The sequence below is a fragment of the Cebidichthys violaceus genome, unplaced genomic scaffold, assembly GCF_023349555.1.
Source record: "Cebidichthys violaceus isolate CVI_PGR_0920_01 unplaced genomic scaffold, fCebVio1.0.p SCAF_3, whole genome shotgun sequence".
NCBI lineage: Eukaryota > Metazoa > Chordata > Actinopteri > Perciformes > Stichaeidae > Cebidichthys > Cebidichthys violaceus.
Genome location: NW_027176483.1, coordinates 7,901,881 through 7,923,853, shown reverse-complemented (window position 1 = coordinate 7,923,853; position 21,973 = coordinate 7,901,881). Strand labels below are relative to the sequence as shown.

General features: G+C 40.4%; 1 protein-coding gene across 10 annotated transcripts in view; it reads left to right on the top strand.

Moving 5' to 3' along the window:
- Positions 1-14,598: 14,598 nt before the first annotated feature.
- Positions 14,599-21,973, top strand: part of tjp1b (tight junction protein 1b) — a 53,080-nt gene continuing 45,705 nt past the window's right edge. For 9 of the 10 annotated variants that reach the window (XM_068724162.1, XM_068724158.1, XM_068724163.1 and 6 more), the window contains exon 1: positions 14,599-15,104. In XM_068724162.1, coding sequence (XP_068580263.1) covers positions 14,953-15,104 — 152 coding nt within the window. In that variant the 5' untranslated portion in view covers positions 14,599-14,952. Of the gene's footprint in view, positions 15,105-21,585; positions 21,943-21,973 lie in introns of those variants that run through there. The other variant, XM_068724159.1, reaches the window with a different exon arrangement.

The window sequence follows — 21,973 nt, the reverse complement described above, 5'->3', positions numbered from 1 at the left end:
TCTGTGTGCCAGCAGTGAGAAAACTGATAAGAGTGAAAAGAAATCAAGAAGTTCTCGGTTAACTACATAATGGGAGAACAAACAGGAGAGCCTTATTCCAACAATCTCAAAGTCATGATCAAACTTAGTACCGATACTTGATAAGCCTTTCCTTTATTTTATCACGGAAAAGATTTTTTTGTTAAAACTGTCATTTAGAAATCTTAGACCGACATCAAAGAGATTACATCATTCACACGGTATGCCAGTTACTGTATACATGCTTTGGAAGACGCAATTTAATTTTAGGATTTATGAAAATATTTGGCAAAGGTCAATGAGAAAAAAGGTCTGCTGTGAATTGTTACAGCTCAGATGTGCATACATTGCTTTAGAGCTGTACTACATGTTGCATTTTCAACATTCTGAACTTAAAGATACCTACTTCATTAGAAAGGCAGTGAAGTAGAGAAAAAAGGATTTGGATTCAAAGGCTTTTGAAAGCCAAACTGTAGATACAGTTGTGGTCAAAAGTTTACATACACTTGTAAAGAACATAATGTCATGGCTCTCTTGAGTTTCCAGTTATTTCTACAACTCTGATTTTTCTCTGATAGAGTGATTGGAACAGATACTTCTTTGTCACAAAAAACATTCTTGAAGTTTGGTTCTTTCATGACTTTATTATGGGTTAACAGAAAAAGTGACAAAATCTGCTGGGTCAAAAATATACATACAGCAACATGAATTAGCAATTTTGGTGACTTAGAAAGTTGTGTCAATGAAATGAGCTTCATAGCATGGCCTCTTAACTTCTTGTGAGTGATTATGAGTGACTACAGCCGGTGACTTCTCTGAGGCCATTTAAATAGGGCTCATTGGATACAAACGCCCACAAACGCTACAATGGGAAAGTCAAAGGAGCTCAGCATGGATCTGAAAAAGCGAATCATTGACTTGAACAAGTCAGGAAAGTCACTTGGAGCCATTTCAAAGCAGCTGCAGGTCCAAAGAGCAACAGTGCAAACAATTGTTTGCAAGTATAAAGTGCATGGCACTGTTTTGTCACTGCCACGATCAGGAAGAAAACGCAAGCTATCACCTGCTGCTGAGAGAAAATTGGTCAGGAGGGTGAAGAGTCAACCGAGAACCACCAAAAAGCAGATCTGCCAAGAATTAGAAGCTGCTGGAACACAGGTGTCAGTGTCCACAGTCAAGCGTGTTTTGCATCTCCATGGACTGAGAGGCTGCCGTGCAAGAAGGAAGCCCTTGCTCCAAAAGCGGCACCTTAAGGCTCGACTGAAGTTTGCTGCTGATCACATGGACAAAGATAAGACCTTCTGGAGGAAAGTTCTGTGGTCAGACGAAACAAAAATCGAGCTGTTTGGCCACAATGCCCAGCAATATGTTTGGAGGAGAAAAGGTGAGGCCTTTAACCCCAAGAACACCATGCCTACCGTCAAGCACGGTGGTGGTAGTATTATGCTGTGGGGCTGTTTTGCTGCCAATGGAACTGGTGCTTTACAGAGAGTAAATGGGATAATGAAGAAGGAGGATTACCTTCAAATTCTTCAGGATAACCTAAAATCATCAGCCCGAAGGTTGGGTCTTGGGCGCAGTTGGGTGTTCCGACAGGACAATGACCCCAAACGCACATCAAAAGTGGTAATGGAATGGCTAAATCAGGCTAGAATTAGGGTTTTAGAATGGCCTTCCCAAAGTCCTGACTTAAATCCCATTGAGAACATGTGGACAATGCTCAAGAAACAAGTCCATGTCAGAAAGCCATCAAATTTAACTGAACTGCACCAATTCTGTCAAGAGGAGTGGTCAAAGATTCAACGAGAAGCTTGCCAGAAGCTTGTGGATGGCTACCAAAAGCTCCTAATTGAAGTGAAAATGGCCAAGGGACATGTAACCAAATATTAGCACTGCTGTATGTATATTTTTGACCCAGCAGATTTGATCACTTTTTCTGTTAACCCATAATAAAGTCATGAAAGAACCAAACTTCATCAATGTTTTTTGTGACAAAGAAGTATCTGTTCCAATCACTCTATCAGAGAAAAATCAGAGTTGTAGAAATAACGGGGAAACTCAAGAGAGCCATGACATTATGTTCTTTACAAGTGTATGTAAACTTTTGACCACAACTGTATGTACCTTTTTATGCTGATTAACCATTGTCACAAACTTCACATAAAACAAAATGAGGACTCTTCTTTAGTCATCTTGTCCATTTGAACAAGCTAGGTAGTTTGATAAATATATTTTTAATTAAATACATTAAAATATGTGATTTAAAGTAGCTCCTGAAATCCCCTCATTCTACAGTCATAAGTTGCAGAGGCAGCAGTTTTTGCTACTGTGTTAAGCTAGGCTAGAAAGCTTTTAGTAGAACTGCTTTATGTGGTGATGTGCTGTCTGCCCATTTATTCCAAATCTCACTTAAAAAGATGAGTGGTTGTTTGTCTAAAATAACGTTGTTTGTGATGATATAAGTGTTGGATGTAGTAGTTTTGGAGCTCAGGATGTCTTGGTCTCTGCTACTTTGATTTGGACCATTGTTATTTAAAACGTGTACAAGTCTCCCAACTTAAGTGCAATACTAAAATGCTGAAAAAGCAAGAAAACTAGAAACGTTGGTATTGTCACTTAACGTATTCGATCCAATAATGACTTTTGTGTGCCGACAGAATTGAACCATCTACAGCACAGGATACTTTGAACATTGAGTCAATTGCTTAGAAAATAAAGATTCTGCTTTCAACTTCTGCAAAGACCTTCTTTTCTTTCTTTCACTGCTTGGTCACCTTGACTGAGCTTGTGTACTCAGCATGAGGGAGAGGAAATAAAATCATCTTATGAATATTATGTAAAGCTGAAAGTCCTATTCATCATTGACGGTCTGGAAGGAACTCATTGGTCTTGGATCAATAGTGATTAACAAAAAAAAAAAAAGCATTTATTCTTGAATTAAACAAGCTCATAGCAAATAACTAACCCAATCCGTGGAACAACTTTCAGGCTTATGTTACAACATCTCTGCTGATCTTTAGCACACTCAGCCAGATAGGCGTGCACACAGAAGCCTGATATCTTTTATAATTTACACCAAACAAAGGTTACTGATGCAGGTTGAGTTTTTTTAACAACAAAGTCACGTGTGACCTCGGATGATCCAAGCCGGGCATAAGTTTTGGAATCATCCCTGAGATCAGTCCTATCTCTGAGTTCACAAGATACCGACTGACCAAGAACTCTGGTGGCCATCCAGGATTCATAGAACCGTAGTTACATCCCTAACTTTCATTCTATTTCATCCTTACTGAGTGCCAGAGGCAGTGCTTAACACTGGATGACTATCAACAGAGTGGTGAGGAGTCCAAAGTATGCTTTGGACTCCTCGGTCGTGCTCTGCCGAATGGCAATCGTATATTGCGTTATAACATAACGCTTCAGCAGTTAGTCAAATCAAGCAGGCATTCCCCAAAGTTACAGTATTTTTAGTCAAAAATATTCTCCTTGTGTTATTCCTTCCACTGCAGCTCAGTGAGGAAATAGTATCTGGGGAAACATAAATAGACAATTTAAATTTAATTCTAAAACAGACTGTTTTAAAACGTTTTAGTTTAGTTCACATGCACACCCAGTGTAGAAGGAATCTCAGAAAAAATACTGAATTATCAATAACTGAATAAATCTTATTGTATGAATGTGAATCATTTACTTTTTTGTTTTATTCTTTTGAATGCAACCACCATTTTAAGTCAACTATTTCAATTTCCATTTGTTTTATTGCCATGACATGACATTGACATTGCCATTGTAATAGTGGATAAGGAAAATGGAAAGAAATAGTGATTATGATGCACTAATTTATAAAACAAATGATTATCAGCAGTGAACATTAAATAAAACCAGTCTCGTAGACCCCGTCTTCATGTGCTCATAAGAAATATATTGAGTCTATTACACAACACAGTGAGGTCAGAGGCTCCGTATATGTTTATTTCATATTTTATACATTACATAAATATAAATATATCATTAAACATATGACAGGTTCCTTGCCATCTGTCTGTCTTTCCTTTAAGACCATCTTTTCCAAAATTGCATGTGTGCTTCAGTTTTAATTACAGATTTCAGATCTGACGTTACCATGAAATCAGATAGTGATCTCTTTTAACCTCCGGCTCTCGGTCATTCACTCAGATATTGCTTTCATTCACATTTTAAATTTTTTGGATGTTCCGGCTGTTGAGGAATTTGTAGCTCATTTAGCCGTGTGTTTTCTTTCCTCCATTGTTCACAATACTCATCTTTTGGGTGATTTTTAAAAGCACATTGTGATGACACTGGTCTGTTTCTCTGAGGCCGACTGGTTGTACTGGTCAGTTGATATCCATATAAAACTGTCACCACATGATTTACTGTCTATGTGATACTCACTGATCAAATGGCACCCTCTTCTGGTAAAGACCAGGCCATCCTCTATCCTGTTTCACAGCAGCTGGTTAAAATGTGATTCGAGGTCATGCTGGTTTGTGCCGCATTACTTTTCTTTTTCTTTTGGATTTTCTATATAATACATTAAGCTCCCATTTAGATGCCCTTGTTCCATTCTATTATATGTTAATGCTTCTCCTTAAAGCAAGCCTGACATCTCGATGTAACGGGTCAATGCCCATGACAAAATGGTTTAATCTTGCTTTAATCAGGTGTCACATTCACAGCAATAACCAGGAAGGTGAGGTGTTGGAGAGCTGGTCAGTGGAGCAGTTCAGTGCCTTGCTCAGAGGCAGCTTGTTTCATTCAAGATGGGGAGCAGATTCAAACCTCACAAGCCTCCTTTAGAAATTCCCTGATGACTTTAGGCTCAGCATTACCCAAAATAACTGCTGCCTGTGACATGGTTGTTCTAAATTATCTCTAAGGAACTAACAGAAAAGAGAAACTCGTTTTTTAATTAAAGGGAACATATGGTGATTAAATGACAACTTAAGTAGCTCAAATCTTCCAACAAGACAGTCCAAAATAATGTAAAGTGTGTTGTCTGCGCAGTGGTGAGCAGTTTGCATTGGTGTTCTTAAGAGTCTGGTAATCTTCTTAGTGTCGGTAAGTACCCAGCTAGAAATCAGCTACTGTCCAGATTGTCTCTTCCTGCCCCAGATAAACGACTCAGACAATAACAAAGCGAGCCTCGAGGAAATATGTGGCATGGTCGCTTCACTGGCATGAAATATGCACCTCCTTTCCTTTGGGAACTGTGTTGACAGAGCCGTGGAAGAAGTTCTGGTGGGTCTCCTCAACTTAAAGATGTTTGGCAGCGGAACTAAGAAGTGGTTTGTGAAGAAGCAGAAGAGGCAGCAGCAGAGGTCTGGCAGGAGGCCATGCACCAGGAAGAAGAAGAGATGGGCGTCTAAGATCCTCAAACAGCATCGGCAAAAGATCCTGAGCGAGCTGGATGTCACCACGGTGCTTCCCTACCTGGTATATGATAAGGTTTTCTCACTGGGGGAGTACAAGGAGATACTGGGACAGGAGTCCAGCAAGAAACGGACGGAGATATTCTTGGACCATCTGTCCTCTAAGGGGCCTGGTGCATTCTGTTCATTCTGCTCTGTTTTGGAGGAAGTGTGTCCTCACCTGCTAACTTCCTTTCTGATGGATGAAAAAGGTACAACCATTAATTAGCCACTAATTACGTTAATGACCAACACCAAAGCTAAAGGTCATAGAGGGCTGCGTTTGTTCCTGCACTCATGTGATTTTTGAAAAACATTCCAGTGTGCATGACAACAAAACAACATTACAGCTCTATTGCTGCTTTCCACTTCATTTTCAAGTATTATCTTGTGTTGCATTTCATTTTTTGCAAGAAAATTAAAACAAACAAAAAACAATATCAAGGGAATAATACTACTTTGCAGTAAGCCACCACCACAGACTAAGAGCCAGCAAAAATAGCTTCTTAAATCTGATGGCTGAGGGGATTACTGAGCCGCCAGCGATCCCAACTGCCTCTGAAAACATATGGCCTCAACGTGGCTGTTGTCTGCAGGGCCCTGTCTGTGCTGCACTACTCCAAATCAATATGCTTCAATTGCTTTTACAAAAAACTGAATACTCATTGAATCATTGAATCCTCTTACGTATTTACCTAGTCAGAGGGGAATTTGTGTAAATTAGCAGAGCCATAAAAAGTGTCTCATATATTAATTTGTTCCTACAGATGGTGCCCCAGGACAGGGCAGGAATGGGGGACTCCCAGTGCCCCCTAACAGTTCAAGAGAGCAACCTTTGTGCTCCCCTCCCATGCACACCGACCCCGTGTTTGACTCCAGGTGAGAGCTCTTTAGATTTCACTGAAGTTGAGAAAAAGCGTCCCATATAGAGTGCTTTAATGTCTGCTGTATCACTTCATGTTCTATAAGTTGATCAAATCCACCCTGTGTTATAAAGTGTCACATTAGATAAACTAAATCTTGGTGATGAGGTTAAATAAAAGGCCCCTTTATTAAGAGCTTTGGTTTATGCTTTCATTGAAATTTATCCTCTTTAGTGTTTTTAAAGTCTTTACAAATGTTTTGTGATTGATTACAATCATAATTCCTGGGGTGACAGCCAGGTGCAGTGAAATTGTCCTCCTCAAGAAACATTGCAATATCAAGTTTTTTTTGTCAAGTCTGCCCGGCATTTTCAAAAACCACATCTATGTTTTATTGCTTTGCATGGCTCGTGTGCAGAATGTGGTTGCTAACAGCGTTGCTCATCTGTGCTCTGTTGCTTTATGCTGCTCTGCATGGCAGCATGTCCAGAATGATGGATGTTGTCGATGTGTCGTATCATTCCATCAATGTTTTGCTGCATGATTTCTGCACTGTCCTGTGCATGCTGATGTTGTTGCTTTTGTTATCATGCCGGTGTCTTATTGTCTTATATTCCTTTACCTGTCACTGCTTTGGTTTTAGAACATTATGCCAAAGGACTGCAGGTGAAAATTAGCTGGCTGATTCTCACTAGCACATTTACAGAAATGTGGATTATTGTGTGTTGCCCTTATAAATATATAAATAAATTAAGTGGTGAAAAGATGTATTAGATATTTTGGAGGAATGCTTCCAGACACTTGAACAATCAATGCTCAGAAACGATACAATCAGTGTGCGGTGCCCCAACACTAAGACACTTTATGTTGTTTGTTTCTTTAATTTGACCTCATCTGTAGTTGAACTAATTTGGCAGAAATGACGTTGCACAAGTGAAGGCTTTTGCAGCACTATATTCAAGTCTTAAAATGGTGATTCATAACTGAGTACATAAATGAAATGACAGAAAAGAGGAGCATAAAATGACATCTGCTGAGCTATTCTTTTGTATATGATGGCCGCAGCAGTCCAGTACTCTGGTGCAGAGTCCTGCGAGGCTGCTTTTGTCACTGTGTGTCAGGCCCCGTGAATGCATCATGACTGAGTGTTGGTGTCTTTCTGGGTGTGCGCGGACCCCTGGAGAGTACCCTTGGCCCAGCTAACACAGCAGGGGGAGGGGAGAAGCAGGGAGCAGTTGACATTGTGTATATATATATATATATATATATATATATATATATATATATATATATATATATATATATATACATACATACATACATACATACATATATATATATATATATATATATATATATATATATATATATATATGTGTGTATGTGTGTGTGTGTGTGTGTGTGTGTGTGTGTGTTTGTGAGTGCTTGCTTGCTTGGATGTGATGCCTGAAGTGACAGAACAGACAAGCTGATATGCTCCCTAGACCGTTAAGAAGGCCTCTTTAATGTATGACAGCTAAGTCAGCATAGAGACAGCTATCCCAGTGGTCTGGCCCTGGGAACTGACACACAAACACACACACACACACACACACACACACACACACACACACACACACACACAGACAGACAGGCTGACAGAAACAGACCAACACACACAACACAGCATAGCTGCACACACAGTCAGAATAGTCACAGAGCCTCCACAGGAGATGCAGTACGCTAACAAGATAATGTAAGTCCTCTTGGAATTTTATTTCAGAGATAGATACTTTATTTGAACGTATGCCAAAGACTCTTGTGTACAGCTGTGAGCGATGATGCTGATGATGATCTGTTGGTGTAAAGGGAGGAGGATTTTTTGTATTCTTGCTTGTGTGTTAGCTGTTAATACATGCTGATTCTGACTCAGTGATGGGGAAGGTTGACTGCATGTATGTCAAGATAAAAATGGCATAATCTTTTGTTTATTCACTCTCAGGAGAAGTAGGACAGAAACTGCCTCAAGTCATGGATGCTCAGCTTCATAATTTGTGTGCCAGCATGTGTCCCTGTGTGACAGAGTGAAGCATGTCTGCCACCGTGCTTGTTACAAATGTGGAAACAACCTGGGAATATGTACCTCGTGGCGAACTGTTTCTCCACACAAAGTTGTGTGTTTGTGTGTTTGCTTTCACCTTTCTGATCTGCCCACTTTCTCTGATCCACAGCAGAAGAGCAGATTGATTGTCAGCTGTGTGGGTTCAAAGAGACACTGTGTTTATTACTTTGGCTTTTCGTGTCCGCCTCTGGTCAGAATCCTGCTGACTGAGAGCGAACATGCAGCATTTAATCACATCTCTGGGCTTCTGTCTTAAAGGACACAAAGGACCTGTGTATCACTATAAGAGCAGCGCGGGAAGTGATGCGAGGCTGACTGAATCCAGTTTAAGGGCCGTACTCTGCCATATTGTTGTCATGGGAATGTTGTGGTGTTTCCTAAACCAGCATATAAAACATCAAGAGAAATTGCCTCAAATTAAAGTGCTGATTTAAGTGCATTAAATGCATGATTACGCAGAATTATTGATTGGATAGCTGGCTTTTTTTTTTTTATATAGCCGCAGGATATATCACTACAGAGGATGTGAGCATGATTCACCAGGATGTGTTGGCCATGTGTTTGGATCTGTGGCCTTATATGTATATGTGAGGCTGCAGCGATGATGTAAGTCACCGTGCCTTCATCCATAAGTGGAGAAAATGAGATGCTGGCAGGTCGTGGAGGAGGTGGAGGAGGAGGAGAGGAGAGATTAGCTGGAGCTGTGAGGTTATGCTTCTCTGTGCTGATGACTCACCTCACAGCACATAGAGAGAAAGCACTGCGACAGCACTGAGGTGTGACTGTGTGTGTGTGTGTGTGTGTGCGCGTGTTTCATTACTCTTGTTCTTCTTGGTGCAGTGCATTCATGTGAAGAGGACTTTCTCTGTGAACTTCTCCTCTCTGGTGCAAAAGTAATAAATCACAGTAGTGGTTCTTAGGGCTTTCGTCCAGGTTTGTCTCCTCTGGGAGCAGCCTCTGAGTCCTACAAACCAGCTTTGATTTTGCTGTACAGAATGAAGTGGACAAGAGAGTCTAAGGACACAAGAAAGAAGGGCAGCCCCGCCTGTCCTATTTAGTTACTTGGAGAAAAAAAAAGTGCTTTAGTGTGTTATTAGCACACACGTGTGCCAGTGCATCTCTGTGTGAACGTGCCGTTGTGTGCGGCATGCAAAAAAAGATGTCAGCAGTGGGTTCTCATGTGAGAAGGGTAATGATGGGGCAGGCTGCTCCGAGCCATTACTGTTGAGATGCAGAGGGGGGGATGCCAATGTGAAATCAAAGTGCTGCATGCAGCGGGCTTCAGACTGCAGCACAACCACTGACCCACTGCTGTCTCAACGTTTCCCCACTGACACACTACTACTGGTTCCCATACTTGCTCCCTGTACTGTGTGTGTGTGTGTGTGTGTGTGTGTGTGGCTATGAAAGAGAGAGAGGAGGCTCTTGTATATGTATGTGTGTGTGTGTGTGTGTGTGTGTGTGTGTGTGTGTGTGTGTGTGTGTGGCTATGAAAGAGAGAGAGGAGGCTCTTGTATATGTATGTGTGTGTGTGTGTGTGTGTGTGTGTGTGTCCCTAAGAGTTTCCCCTTACACTAATGACTACTGTGTCTTACATGCCTGATAATGACGAGCTTTAGTGTCTGATTAATCAGGAGAGTCATCTGAATGGCATCCTAGTCAATGGGAGGTGACAGAGTGCTCTGCTGGTAGTTTTGTTGCTGCTCTGATGATTACATTAGCGGTGTATTAGTTGAATGTTGACTGGATACAAAAAGGCTACTAACAGGGAGCAGCAACATTTTCTGTATGAGGGATCATTCTTCACAATCTAAATCTGCAGTGAGGTACCAACTATTTTCTGCTAACTCTTTTCTTATTGCATACAATTAAGTGCAAATGCTTCCAACAGAGAAGTCTTACTGGGATCCAAATCTGACATTGACTTTCATGTACATTGTAATGTCTGAAGCCAAGATTTTAAAAATACTGAGGTCACCCCACCAACACCAAAAAGACAGTGTCTTGTTTTTTGTGCAACCGCATGCAGTTGCAGCCCAATTTTTACACAAGAAGAAACACATGACAAAAAAAAGAAAAGAAAACAGTCAGTATTTTTTTAATTTGCATCAGGAGAAATGTAAACAGCTGCAAAAAAAACACAATTGTCTGAACAGATAATATGGCCGACATCTTAACATTAAAAACCATAAACATCGCCCATCAACTTGACAATCTTTAAGCACAAAGCTTCAACGATGTAAACACATCATTTGTCCCACCAGAGTCCTGCGCTCTATCCTGTGGTCCAACCGTCAAGAGCAGCTTGATCCAGGATGGCACGATATAGGTCTCTGTGAAGATGTGGACACGACAGTCAACGACCTCACAGTCAACGACCTCACGTAGCTGGGTTAGCATGAAGTCCTACTTCATCTTATTGTTCTGCGACTGGACATTCGGCTGGGTAGTGGAGTAGTCTTAGGCCCTAGCTGGGCTTAGCTTAGCTTCCATCTCGACTCTCCTCCTTCTTGGGCGGTGGACTCGATTTTTGGTGGATTTGGTCCGGCTGGTTTGGCTTGGTATGGTAGGATGGCGTGGACTGTGATCTGCTACTTTATCCAATCCCCACGCTTCCTTCTCTGATCTTGATGCCGTTGCCATGGCATGAATTTAACTATTCACTTTGGGTGTTTACACTGAGTCAAAAAAATAGCAGCCTAAAAATAATCAAAAATGTGTCATACGTAAACTTAAAGTTGCAAAAAAAAAAAATTCACAGCAAAAAGTCTCAGAGGTTTCTGATTAAATTACATGTTTTTGAATGGTACTGCTTCCATTATACATATTCTGTTTCAAAGCCAGAGATCTGTGGAGAATCCATGTTGTTGTTTATTTCAAATATATTTTTTATTTCTTCTTGCCACACAGATATTCTTAGGGGCCTTCTCATCTGCAAATACTGCATGGGAGAATTTTTGGACCTATAAGGACGAGATAAATTTAGGTTCCTTTCATGCCCTGAAGGGTTTTCTGCTTCCAGTCAGCCAGAAGTAACTAACTGGCAACCACAAAAAGAGCTGTTTTAAATAACAGAAAAGGCCTGATGTTCATTCTCTGCGTATTACATTAGACTTTGCTGTAAATTTAATTTATAAAATACCTAAAGCTATACAAACCGCGATGCTTATTTTAGAAATAGATGCTTTTACCATTTATTTCATTTCACATAACCACACACTGTAGCATATTTAAACATGCAGTCACATGTTTACCCTACACTTGCTAAAGAGAGGTTTACGCTGACTGTACCATAGGTTTGCATAACGCATACACGATGTGGGGGATACTTTCATCCATAGAGCACTACAGTGTCATAGGTGCATACTTTTTTAGCAACGAAAGCCACAGAGGGATTCGTTCCCCTGACGCTGGCGGTGTCAGTGCCCTGCTCTGCCTATTTAGCTGTATGGTAGAAATCTTCTGGAGGACACCACCGTCGCTCAAGTTCATTTTCAGCATGTGCATCAGTCTGATTTTTCCTAATTAACAAACCAGATAATCCCTTTATCACATAATGCGTATAACAGCTATTGTGCTATTGTATTCCTCATGGCAGAAAAATATAAGATCTTCAGTTTCATTTATCTGGCCTCCTCAGACCTTTTGTGCTGTCAGCATCTTCGTTACGTCCATCTGGTCTAGTGAGCGTGAGAAGTGCATCTCTCTACTCAGGTGAGCAGTTCTCTACTCCTCTAAGACTTCAAAGTCTAGACTAATCGACTTCCTCAGAAGCTTAGAACGGCACCAGTGTGTCAGTCTATTGACCGAAAAACAACCCACGCCAGCCTCTGTTTGCTGCTAATGACAGGTGGTGTGGGCACAGTCCCCTGAGACAGAGCTGCTGTGTACTGCACCGCCATGAATTTAAAAAACACCAAGTCACTGTATAATAAACAAAAGATGGAATTTGTATAATAAAGAATTAGCCCATTAAAATGTCCAATAGCTGGTGTCAGGTAGAGGAGACTTGAGTTTTTGAATAATTTTCATACTTTCTCACCCATCCAACTTTAAGAGAAAGGCTAAAGTTTTTTTTTACTTTCTCTGTGTATTCTCATTCCTTGAATTTATGACTGTGCAGTTAAAAAAAACATTGGTATTTGTTCTGCTCATGCTTGTGACAATGACATTTATGTTTGAACACATGATGGTGCAGCTTGCAGTTTCAGGTAATGGATTGTACCAATAGTGCAAGATGTTGCATGTGACATACAAACAGATAAACCCTGATGTGCCCTGCTTGGACCAAATAATATATTTTATAAAATAATTCTGCATTTGTGTGTGGAGCTCCTGACAACAAAAACGTATGGTAACTGAAAACTGTCTGCAGGGGAGTGTCAATGGCTGTGTGTCTATATAAGTTATAGTGTACCACTTTAATGTTCAATGTGAGTTGGGAAAGGCTCAGTCCAGTAACACTGGATGTATCGTGTGTGATGTACAGAATTAATATTCTCATTTCGGCCACATTATTCATTCAGATCCCAGAAGGATGCACCATAGTTTGTTCCCCAATTTCGTTGCACGTGACCTTTAAGTTTAATTAACCCCCAACTGTTTCATGTTACAATCTGCCATTTTGCGTCATACATGAATAAAGCCAAGAGAAACATTTCTAATCTGTATGTATCGGTGTGCTGAGGACTTTGATTTTGTATCAGTCGAACATACAGTAACATCCAGCAGTAATCCAGGATATTTTGTTGGCCTGCTCGTTTACCAGAGAGCTAACTGAGTCAGACTTTAAGATAAATAATAATCACCAAGGTTTATAATAATCATCATTATTATTATTTTTATTATAACCTAACTTAGCTGTTACACTCACAGAATGTACACTTTACATTCACATTGTTCTGGGTTAGACAGAGTAGACTGACTCCATATGAGCTAGAGATCTCATTATTGAAATTAATGATCTTGGATAAATTTGACAAAATAATCTTTGCACAATGTTCACTTACTGGAATTTTTTTGATGAAGGTCATGCGATACAACTGAAAGTCGTGAACTATTCTGTAATTTAAGCTGTCAGTCGCATCGTATGGCCTCAATCAGCTGATCCGCTGATGAAGTCCACAAGATGTGACTGAAACCTCCTGAACATTTTTACTACATGGATCTTGAGTTTTTTTTGGGTCAAACTAGATACTGTATATTCTTAAGTAACTGCTACTAAACCTTATGGACTGCAGACAATGTGACTTGTCATAAGACAGTAGATACATTTCCATTCAGGTACATTTTCAATTTGCGCTCAAAAAATGGAAATGCCCACAATTTTCAAAATTCGAAAAAGTTCATTTAAAACAGACCTCAAAATATATCAAAGCATTCGACTGAAACGTCCACTGAAGAGACGTAAAATATCAGCAGACGACAAACATCTGATCTATGTGGAGCGGTGAACAGACTATAAACCTTCCTCAAATGAATACATGAAACAAACATAAATGTCATATTTACATAATGCTTAATTTGTTATTTGTATTACTTTGAGGTTTGACTGGCACTCTTTTAATCATGTCATCTTGTTGCACCCTGATCTTCCGCAGTGGTTTAAAGGCACCTGACTGGAGAATTAACGTCTCCTACTGTTTATTTCAAAGAACCAACTCATGATATTCTCATACTGGATGCAAATGCACAATCATTTGCATTTTATTTTGCACATTTTTTGGAAATTCGGTTAAAATTTGTGCTAGAAACTGAAGCAGCTACATGGAATTCAAGCGTCATTAATTGTATTATTTGCACCTGTGCTTTTCCTCCCATGACATGTCAAAATGTCCTCTGTGAAAAACGACACAGAACAGGAAATGCCCACAAAAATATCCCCCCACCTCCAACAAAAGGAGGAAGGGGGCTCAGACTATCTTGTTCCGCCCCTGTAAATCATTCCTTGTTGCAGGAAGCACTGTGTAACACAAATATACTCCACTTTATAAATAAGCTCCAAGTTAACAAGTAATTAAAGACAAACTGTAGACTTCCTAAACAGATGCTACAACTGAGCCCCTCCAAATGAATCGGTCCCTCGCCTCCCTCCCCTCCTCCTCCCCTTCCTCTCCTCTCCTCTCCCTCCTCCCCTCCCTCCCAGTCGCTCCCCTCTGACTACACACACTCTCTCCCCTACCTCACACACACGGACGCCTGGGCGCTGCAGCGTTTTTAAGAGAGTGTTTCCAGCCCTGGATAGGAGGGAGGAGGCAGGAGGCAGGAGGAAGGCGATAATGTCCGAATCCTGACCGTATTCCAAAAAAAAAAAGAAACAAAGGAAAGAAAGACATTGCAAATCGGATGGATCGGCGATCTGTTTACGAGCGCTAAAACACGGTCAGAGTGTCATTGCAGACATGGGTCGCAGCGGTACGGCACCTTTCGCTCAGCTCCTTGGGGAGTGTTTTCACTGTCAGTCCTTCAGCGCTGGAAATGGCGTTGTGATGCTGAGCATGGAAGACGCAGCGGAGGCGGATGCCAGGGAATAAAGAAATATATGATCACCTGTGCTTTTCTTTGGGTTGGATTTTTAGTAGCGGTGGACAGTACCATGGTGAATTACCAGAAATACATTACTGTTATGCAGCTGGCTCTGGGGGTGACCGCCTCCAACAAAGAACATTGTCTTCCTCCCAGGAAGCGTATGTGGTGAGTATGAATCTTGGTGCGGATGGTGGTGATGATGATGATAATGATAATGATTATGATGCAGGTTGGGAGAAAAAAAAAAAAAAAAAGGGGGGCTGCTATGAGCCGAGTTGTCGCCTCCCACATCTTGTCAAATGATGAGCGGGTCACGGAGCCACGGTGCGCCCGCTCATTCTCCAAAATGACATAATATTCCGTTCAGCCACTGCAGCCAGTCTGCACCATGTTGCAAGCATCACAAACCCTACTGTGGTCGATACACAGTAGGTAAGGCAACTGCTCCGCATGCTTGGAGTTTCTGTGCGTGCGTGCCTGTGCGCGTTCGTGACACCTAGTACAGTGGCTCAAGCTATGTCCTTCTTCTCCACCAGTTTGTAAAGTTGAATGCGTAGGGATGATGTCATATAGCCTCTTCATTGTTTCCTTGCCTTCAACTCCATGTGCTTTAATGTACTATATGGCCTCCACTGCACTGCTGCTGTCACTGGAAATGTCACCATCAAGCTAACCATGTGGTAAACCATTACCCTTCCTCCTCAAAGCCCTCTCTTAACCCCCACTGCTGTGTTGTGATTCATTAATAAAATGTGAAGCATGAAACATGATCCCCTCCTGTTTTTATTTCATGTGCTGCAGCCAGGCCTCTGTACACCTCTCAGTGTCATGTCTATTAAACATTTTCTACCCATACTCTGCTCTCAGCATGTGTGTTTGTGTCTTGTCTATCCACCTCGTCAGTGTCTTCATTACTCTGTGTGCCTGTATGCTACATATTATTGCAGTGACCACCTCTCATTGTCTCTCTTTCTCTCCGCCGGCGGCCTCGTTCATTTGTTTACTTTAAGACAGACTTTCATTCCTTTTCCTCGCTGTAAGCAGTTTGCCTCCAAGCCTGCAACGTGTGTGACATAGTATCCCTAATTACAGCCGGATTACCATCTTGTTTGAAAGCAAAGACGGTTAATTAGGAGTCAATAGGCTCAATGGCACTCTGATAGCCAAGTGTCTCGCACAAGCTCAAAATGTATCGCGTGCCGTGGATCATTTAACCACATAATGTAGTTACATCGGTGTGGCTCCACTGTGTGAGAGGCTGAACTATTATCATCACCTCTTCAAAGCCAAACTAAACCTCCAAATAAAAATCTCTGGGCGTCATATTGTCTTGAAGAAGACTATCATGATCAAAGGAGGTTTACAAACTTGAATTTTTAATAACATGTGAAATTACCTCAAAGTGCATAATGCAAATAGTGTGTGTACAGTGGGATGTTTTTACAGTTTGTAGTTATTAATGGTGTAATAAGGCGTTTCACTGTTTTACAAGAACATGACCACCATCTGTTATGGACTCTTAAGAGAAGAGGAGCGATGTCAACGAAGTGCTGCTGTAACCTCATCAGGGGTCAGACGCTTATCACATACAGCTTTGTTTATCTCTTGGTCTCTTTGGCTGATCATATAGCTCAGTCATCCTCTTATTAGCCTAATTGCACCCCCGAGGAGAAGATAAGGGATTTCACTGAGACAGAGGACTCCTTTCATGTTTCTTCTGTCATTGTTGTTTTGATACCCCCATTTCCATATTCAAGTAGATTTCAGAAAGAGCTCTTCTTGTCTCATCCACAGCAGTGCACTTGTACAAAAAGCTAACCTTATGTAACTCTTAGAGCAAGCTCTGACCTTGTTAAAATTATTTTTTTTACAACCAGAGTGAAAAGCAGCAGCCACAGCTTATTTCATATGGAGTGAAAATGCTGAGTTCTTCATGCACCTTTAATAATCCAGTAAAAAAAACACTGACTGATCCATAAATGGTATTTTTGTGTCGAAACGTTTGATCATTATATGTCACTTAAAGGACCATACCAGGATTTTGCATGTTTCACTCCATTTACTGCCCCGGCTTTTGGGTACAACCAACCATTTTGCTAATCATGTTGCTGTGGTTTGGATGTTTCAATGTCAACATTTGTATATCTTTCAAGCAGTTGTTGCTTTATATTAATTTCCATACCATAAAATGGAATTTCTGTTAGTTGTGTAATTTATCACACTGAATATCATGTCTGCAAGTCACAGTGTTGTTATGAGCAATGCAATGCAGTCTTTTCAAGCCGATCTCCATTTTAAGTTCATTACCTCCTAGCAACAATTGGTCTTTGACAATAAAATATTGCAGACTTTTTATTGATAGTAACTGTGATACATTGCCCGTGGGTAGAAAATTTGAAGGGACTGCTAATTCTTATTTGTGCTAATTCACAAATTCTGTAATATCATAGACACTATTATATTAGTGATTTGCAGAATGTTTAGTTATAGTGTAAAAAATTATGGAGGCAAATTTAACATTGTCAACAGTAAAAGTATGTAGAAAAAAACTGGTATGGCCCTTTTAAAATCAATAATTAGAATTGGTATAAACATAACATCTCTTAATAATATGGTTTAAGAACTAATGTTAACACATTGGCAGCAACAAGGAGACACCAAAACCTACAGTTTGTTTTATATCATATTAACCTGATAGTACATAACATGGTGATAGCTAAATAATACATGAAATACAAAATATCTTGGTTGTCATTCTCTGCTTTATAATTATCATTAATATCATCATTAAAAGCAATAGTAGTAGTAAAAGTAATAGTTGTAGTTTCAGTTGTAAACGTAACAGTACTAGTCGTAGTACTAATACACTGCCTTTCTTGTGGCTCTAGCTGCCAAGCATCTTTTACAGAATGTGTGAATCTGAGTCATTGATCTTCCACTTCTTTCTCATCCATCTCAACTGAATACTATACAAGAAAATGTGACAAAACACCTAATGGATGTGATCTAATGCAATGCTATGTAGTGCACAGTATCCTCATTAGGCGTGTGTTTTTGGACATTTCTGTGTAGATGGAGACCTTGTGAAACATGTAGTGTCTGTCCACCTGACTGAAATGCAGCACAGTGACATTGTAGCGTTATGTTTCAGGTGAAATGCAGCAGCAGGTTTTGACACCTCATGAATCATAAACACTCAGTAAATACAACATCATTTTTTATCAAAGCCAATAAGCACATATCAAGTTTACTTTGTAGTTATCAGACATGAAGCATTTGTATAATGATAAATGCACAGTGTAACTGAAAGCCCTGGGTTGCAGAGTGTAGTTAGTCATATTTTTCTTCTTGTCTCTGCAGGTATTTTGGAGAAAGATGCTCTACTGATAACTTGATAAACGTGACCTTTTAGATCAATACTGCTCCATACCCCGTGTCCACTCAGAAATGTGAAAATAAAGAAATACTCCACTAATTGGAAATTAATCTATGACAGTTATGATAATTGATGAATGAATGAATTGATGAATTTTGATTAAGTCTTGTTAACTGCCCCGAAAATGAGAGGATCCACTGGTTTCTTCTTTAATGTTATTGTAAATTGTGTTAAATTTGAAGAAATCTCTTTGAGCTTTGGTAACTTACGATCACCATTTATCCTTATTTTTTAGTTCCTAGAAAAACAATTAAGTCAGCAATAAAATAACCAATACTGCTACTACTGTAACTAATAATAATAATATTAATAATAAATGATAAGTTGCCTCCATAAATGGAATTATTGTTTTGTATTTGACTACTCTCCTATCAGGGATTATGAAAGGCAATGCGCTGTATGTATTTGGAGTTGGATCATATTTTCATCATCACAAATACATTTAGTATACAGATGTACAACAGGATGTGACATCACTGAAAAACACAGATTTAAACAGAGGAAAACACCTCATTGCATTTGAGTTCCGAATTTAAGCATCCTGATTTTAAGGTTGCTCTTTATATAATTGCAGCCTTAACTCTGTCCCATTTCTGGTCAAATGGTCAGAGCTGCTTCCTGTTCTGCTGATCTCTCAGCGTGTGGCGGTGAGATTACACACCGCTCTGCCCCAACACTTATACCATCCACTGAGCAGAGACCCAGTATGCCATGTGCATCACATTCTCCTAAAATTAGAGGAGGCACAGCTTCGCTTGCCTTTGATAAAGACTGAATAGCAGCCACAGCTCTCTAAATTAGGAATAATCTTTGCAAACAGATGTTCCTCTTGCCTGCAGTCTTAAAAACCCATTCCCCTCTGCACACAGCCAAAGATTAGCATTAACCTGGTTTAATGAACTTTACACTCTGTTGCAAGCCTGCAGGGATATTACAATAAGTCTATTGTGTTTATGTAATGTTTCCTCTTATTTTTAATCTGCACCTTTTCTCCAAAAAAGGAAAACAAAAGCAAACAGATGGTGTGGTCACAGTGTAGAGATAACTCATTTAAGGCTCGCACTAATGTCAAATTAAATTGTGTCTTTTACAGGGCGTTTTGCTGAATTTGTTTTTATTGTGTCTCTATGTGTCCCAGACACTGGTCAGGACTGCTCTCCTTGTTAAGTGTTATATTAGCAGTGGGCAAGATGTGAGGAATGAAGCGTAACATTGCCTATTGACCTGCTGATTAAGCAGTAGCCGTTATTGCTCGATCTAATCGTACCTGATGGCCCCTCCAGGCAGACAGGGAACAGAGAAACGGCATAATGTCCTGCAACGGATTAATGTGTGTGTGTCTCTCATCCTTTCCTTGTAAAAGCATCAGGCATCAGACCTTCCCTTATCTGTGAACTACATTATCACACTCTGTGGTGGTCGGTGTGGGCTATCGGCGCTCTTTGCATTGATCTCATTCCATTTTCTTTTGAAGTGGATTTTTCTTTGTTCACAGCGACTGTAAAAGGTCCAAGACTCCAATAACGCTGTCGAGCAGACACTTATTGTGTTGTGAGCTCGCCACACATCAAGAACCTGACCTGTTTGCTGAGACAAAACAGCGGCTAGAGGATTGAGGCTTCTGTGTAGCACATTACTGATCAAGATAACGTATTCTCAGTATTTACATCGCTGTCTGAAATAAACAGAGTAGAAATTAATAATACGATCACACACTGGCCTTTTAGTGTGTAGACAGGACTAAAACAAGCTCAGTCAGACAGCATATACAGTAATTCAAATATAAAAGTGTTTCACATTTTATATATTATTCTCTGCTTTACAATTGTCTTATAAATACGCCATAACCTTAAATAGGTCGACATTTGAAAAAATGCTCTTATTTGCTTTCTTGCTTGATGTCTGTTAAAGGTCACTAATTAACACATCTTTACACGTTTGGTAAAAGAGCAATACACGACATTCAGAGCATTAATGTAGCAGCAAACTATTATCTATGTAAAGATATAGTGTAGTAAGGTCTCCCTGAGCGGGGAATTAAGTCTCTCCCTCTCTGTGTGTTGTTATCCTAGCTTTTCCTTGCTTTGTTGAAATAGCCGGCCGGCCGTGCATGCTTTTAGTGCATGTTCCTGCATGTGAGCGTGCCCCACTGGTTAGCTCAAAAACGCTGCTCTGCACTGCGCTCATACAGCAATTACAGCCGATAACGCCGTTCTGACCAACAGCATCATCACCGAAGTGTAGCACCCAACCTCTGGTTCACCCTCAGGTAAATACTGTTAGCTGTGTCAGCATGTTTGCTGTGGTTTGTTAGCACTGTTAGCTACGAGCCGCCTGCTCAGGCGTAGCCATCTTGAGAGCCATTGAGAGGCAATTAAATTGCTCCAAATATCATATCTGCAACTTTAAATCTGTCCATAAACCAAAGTTTAAAAACGAGTTTCTGCTGGAAATATTTCTTGGCTGGGAGCAGTCACAACAGTGATGACAAGACTCTCTGAAGTCGCTGCACAGGTCAAGAAATAGTCTGGCCCATGACCCCCTGTGAAACCAAAACTGTTTTTACACTTTGTACAAATTAAAGAAACAAGGTGTAGAATGTTGATTTGTTAGCTGTAGAGGTGCTAGGTGGAGCCCGGCTAGCTGTTTCCTCAAGTTTCCAGTCTTTGCACTTTAACTAACCCTTCATCTACGCTTAACATGAAGCTACTGTAGCATCATGTTAAGCGTAGAGACATGAAAGTAGTATCTATCTCCTCATTTAACTTTCTGCAAGAAAGCTAATACGATTGTTTCCAAAATGTCATACTGTTCCTTTAAGATAATGTCTTATTTCATGAGATTGTGTCATAAACGGTCTTTTGACTTTCCCTAACTCCGGTAATATGTCTTGGGGTCATAAGCCAAATGGTGTTCATCCACGTGTAGTTTAAAATGTACCTATTAATGTGATACAGTGAAATGAAAATGTTAACATTCATTCTCTCAAACCTCAAGAGAAACACATTATACCTGCATATTTGATAGAGAAGACAAATTCATCCCAAAAGCGATGTGAAATCGTTCACTCCCCTTTATATCTGAGTCGGCACAGTTGCTGGCACTATGTTACATTCTGCCTTTGTGGCCTGAAGTGTTTTGGCAGAAATCCATTTCAAAATCAACATCCACGAAATGAGCCTGTGAATGCGCAGGACTGCACCGAGCCTGTGATACAGTCCAAGCTGTTTTTCTCATTAGTCATGTTTGCTGTATTGTTTATGAGAACAATTTGAGGTGGCTTGTAATTGACTGCACGTATTGCAGAATGCCTTTTACCTTGCACTTCCAGCCAGTAAGCACGTTACATTGCTTCAGGCAACTATTGACTTAATGCAGAGAGAAAGTGGAAGGTGATGTTCTCTTTCCTCCCATCTTTGTTCATTCCCTTCTCTTCTAATTTCCCCTCGCCGAGTCTCCAAACCCCGGGAGCTCCTCTGGGCCTGCTGCTGAGCACGCTAATGGATATCTACTGTCCCTGAGCCGCACTGTGTAGACAGGATTTCTCCTCATTGAATATTGTGTTAGGTAAATCCTCATTAAAAGTGACTGTTCTCCA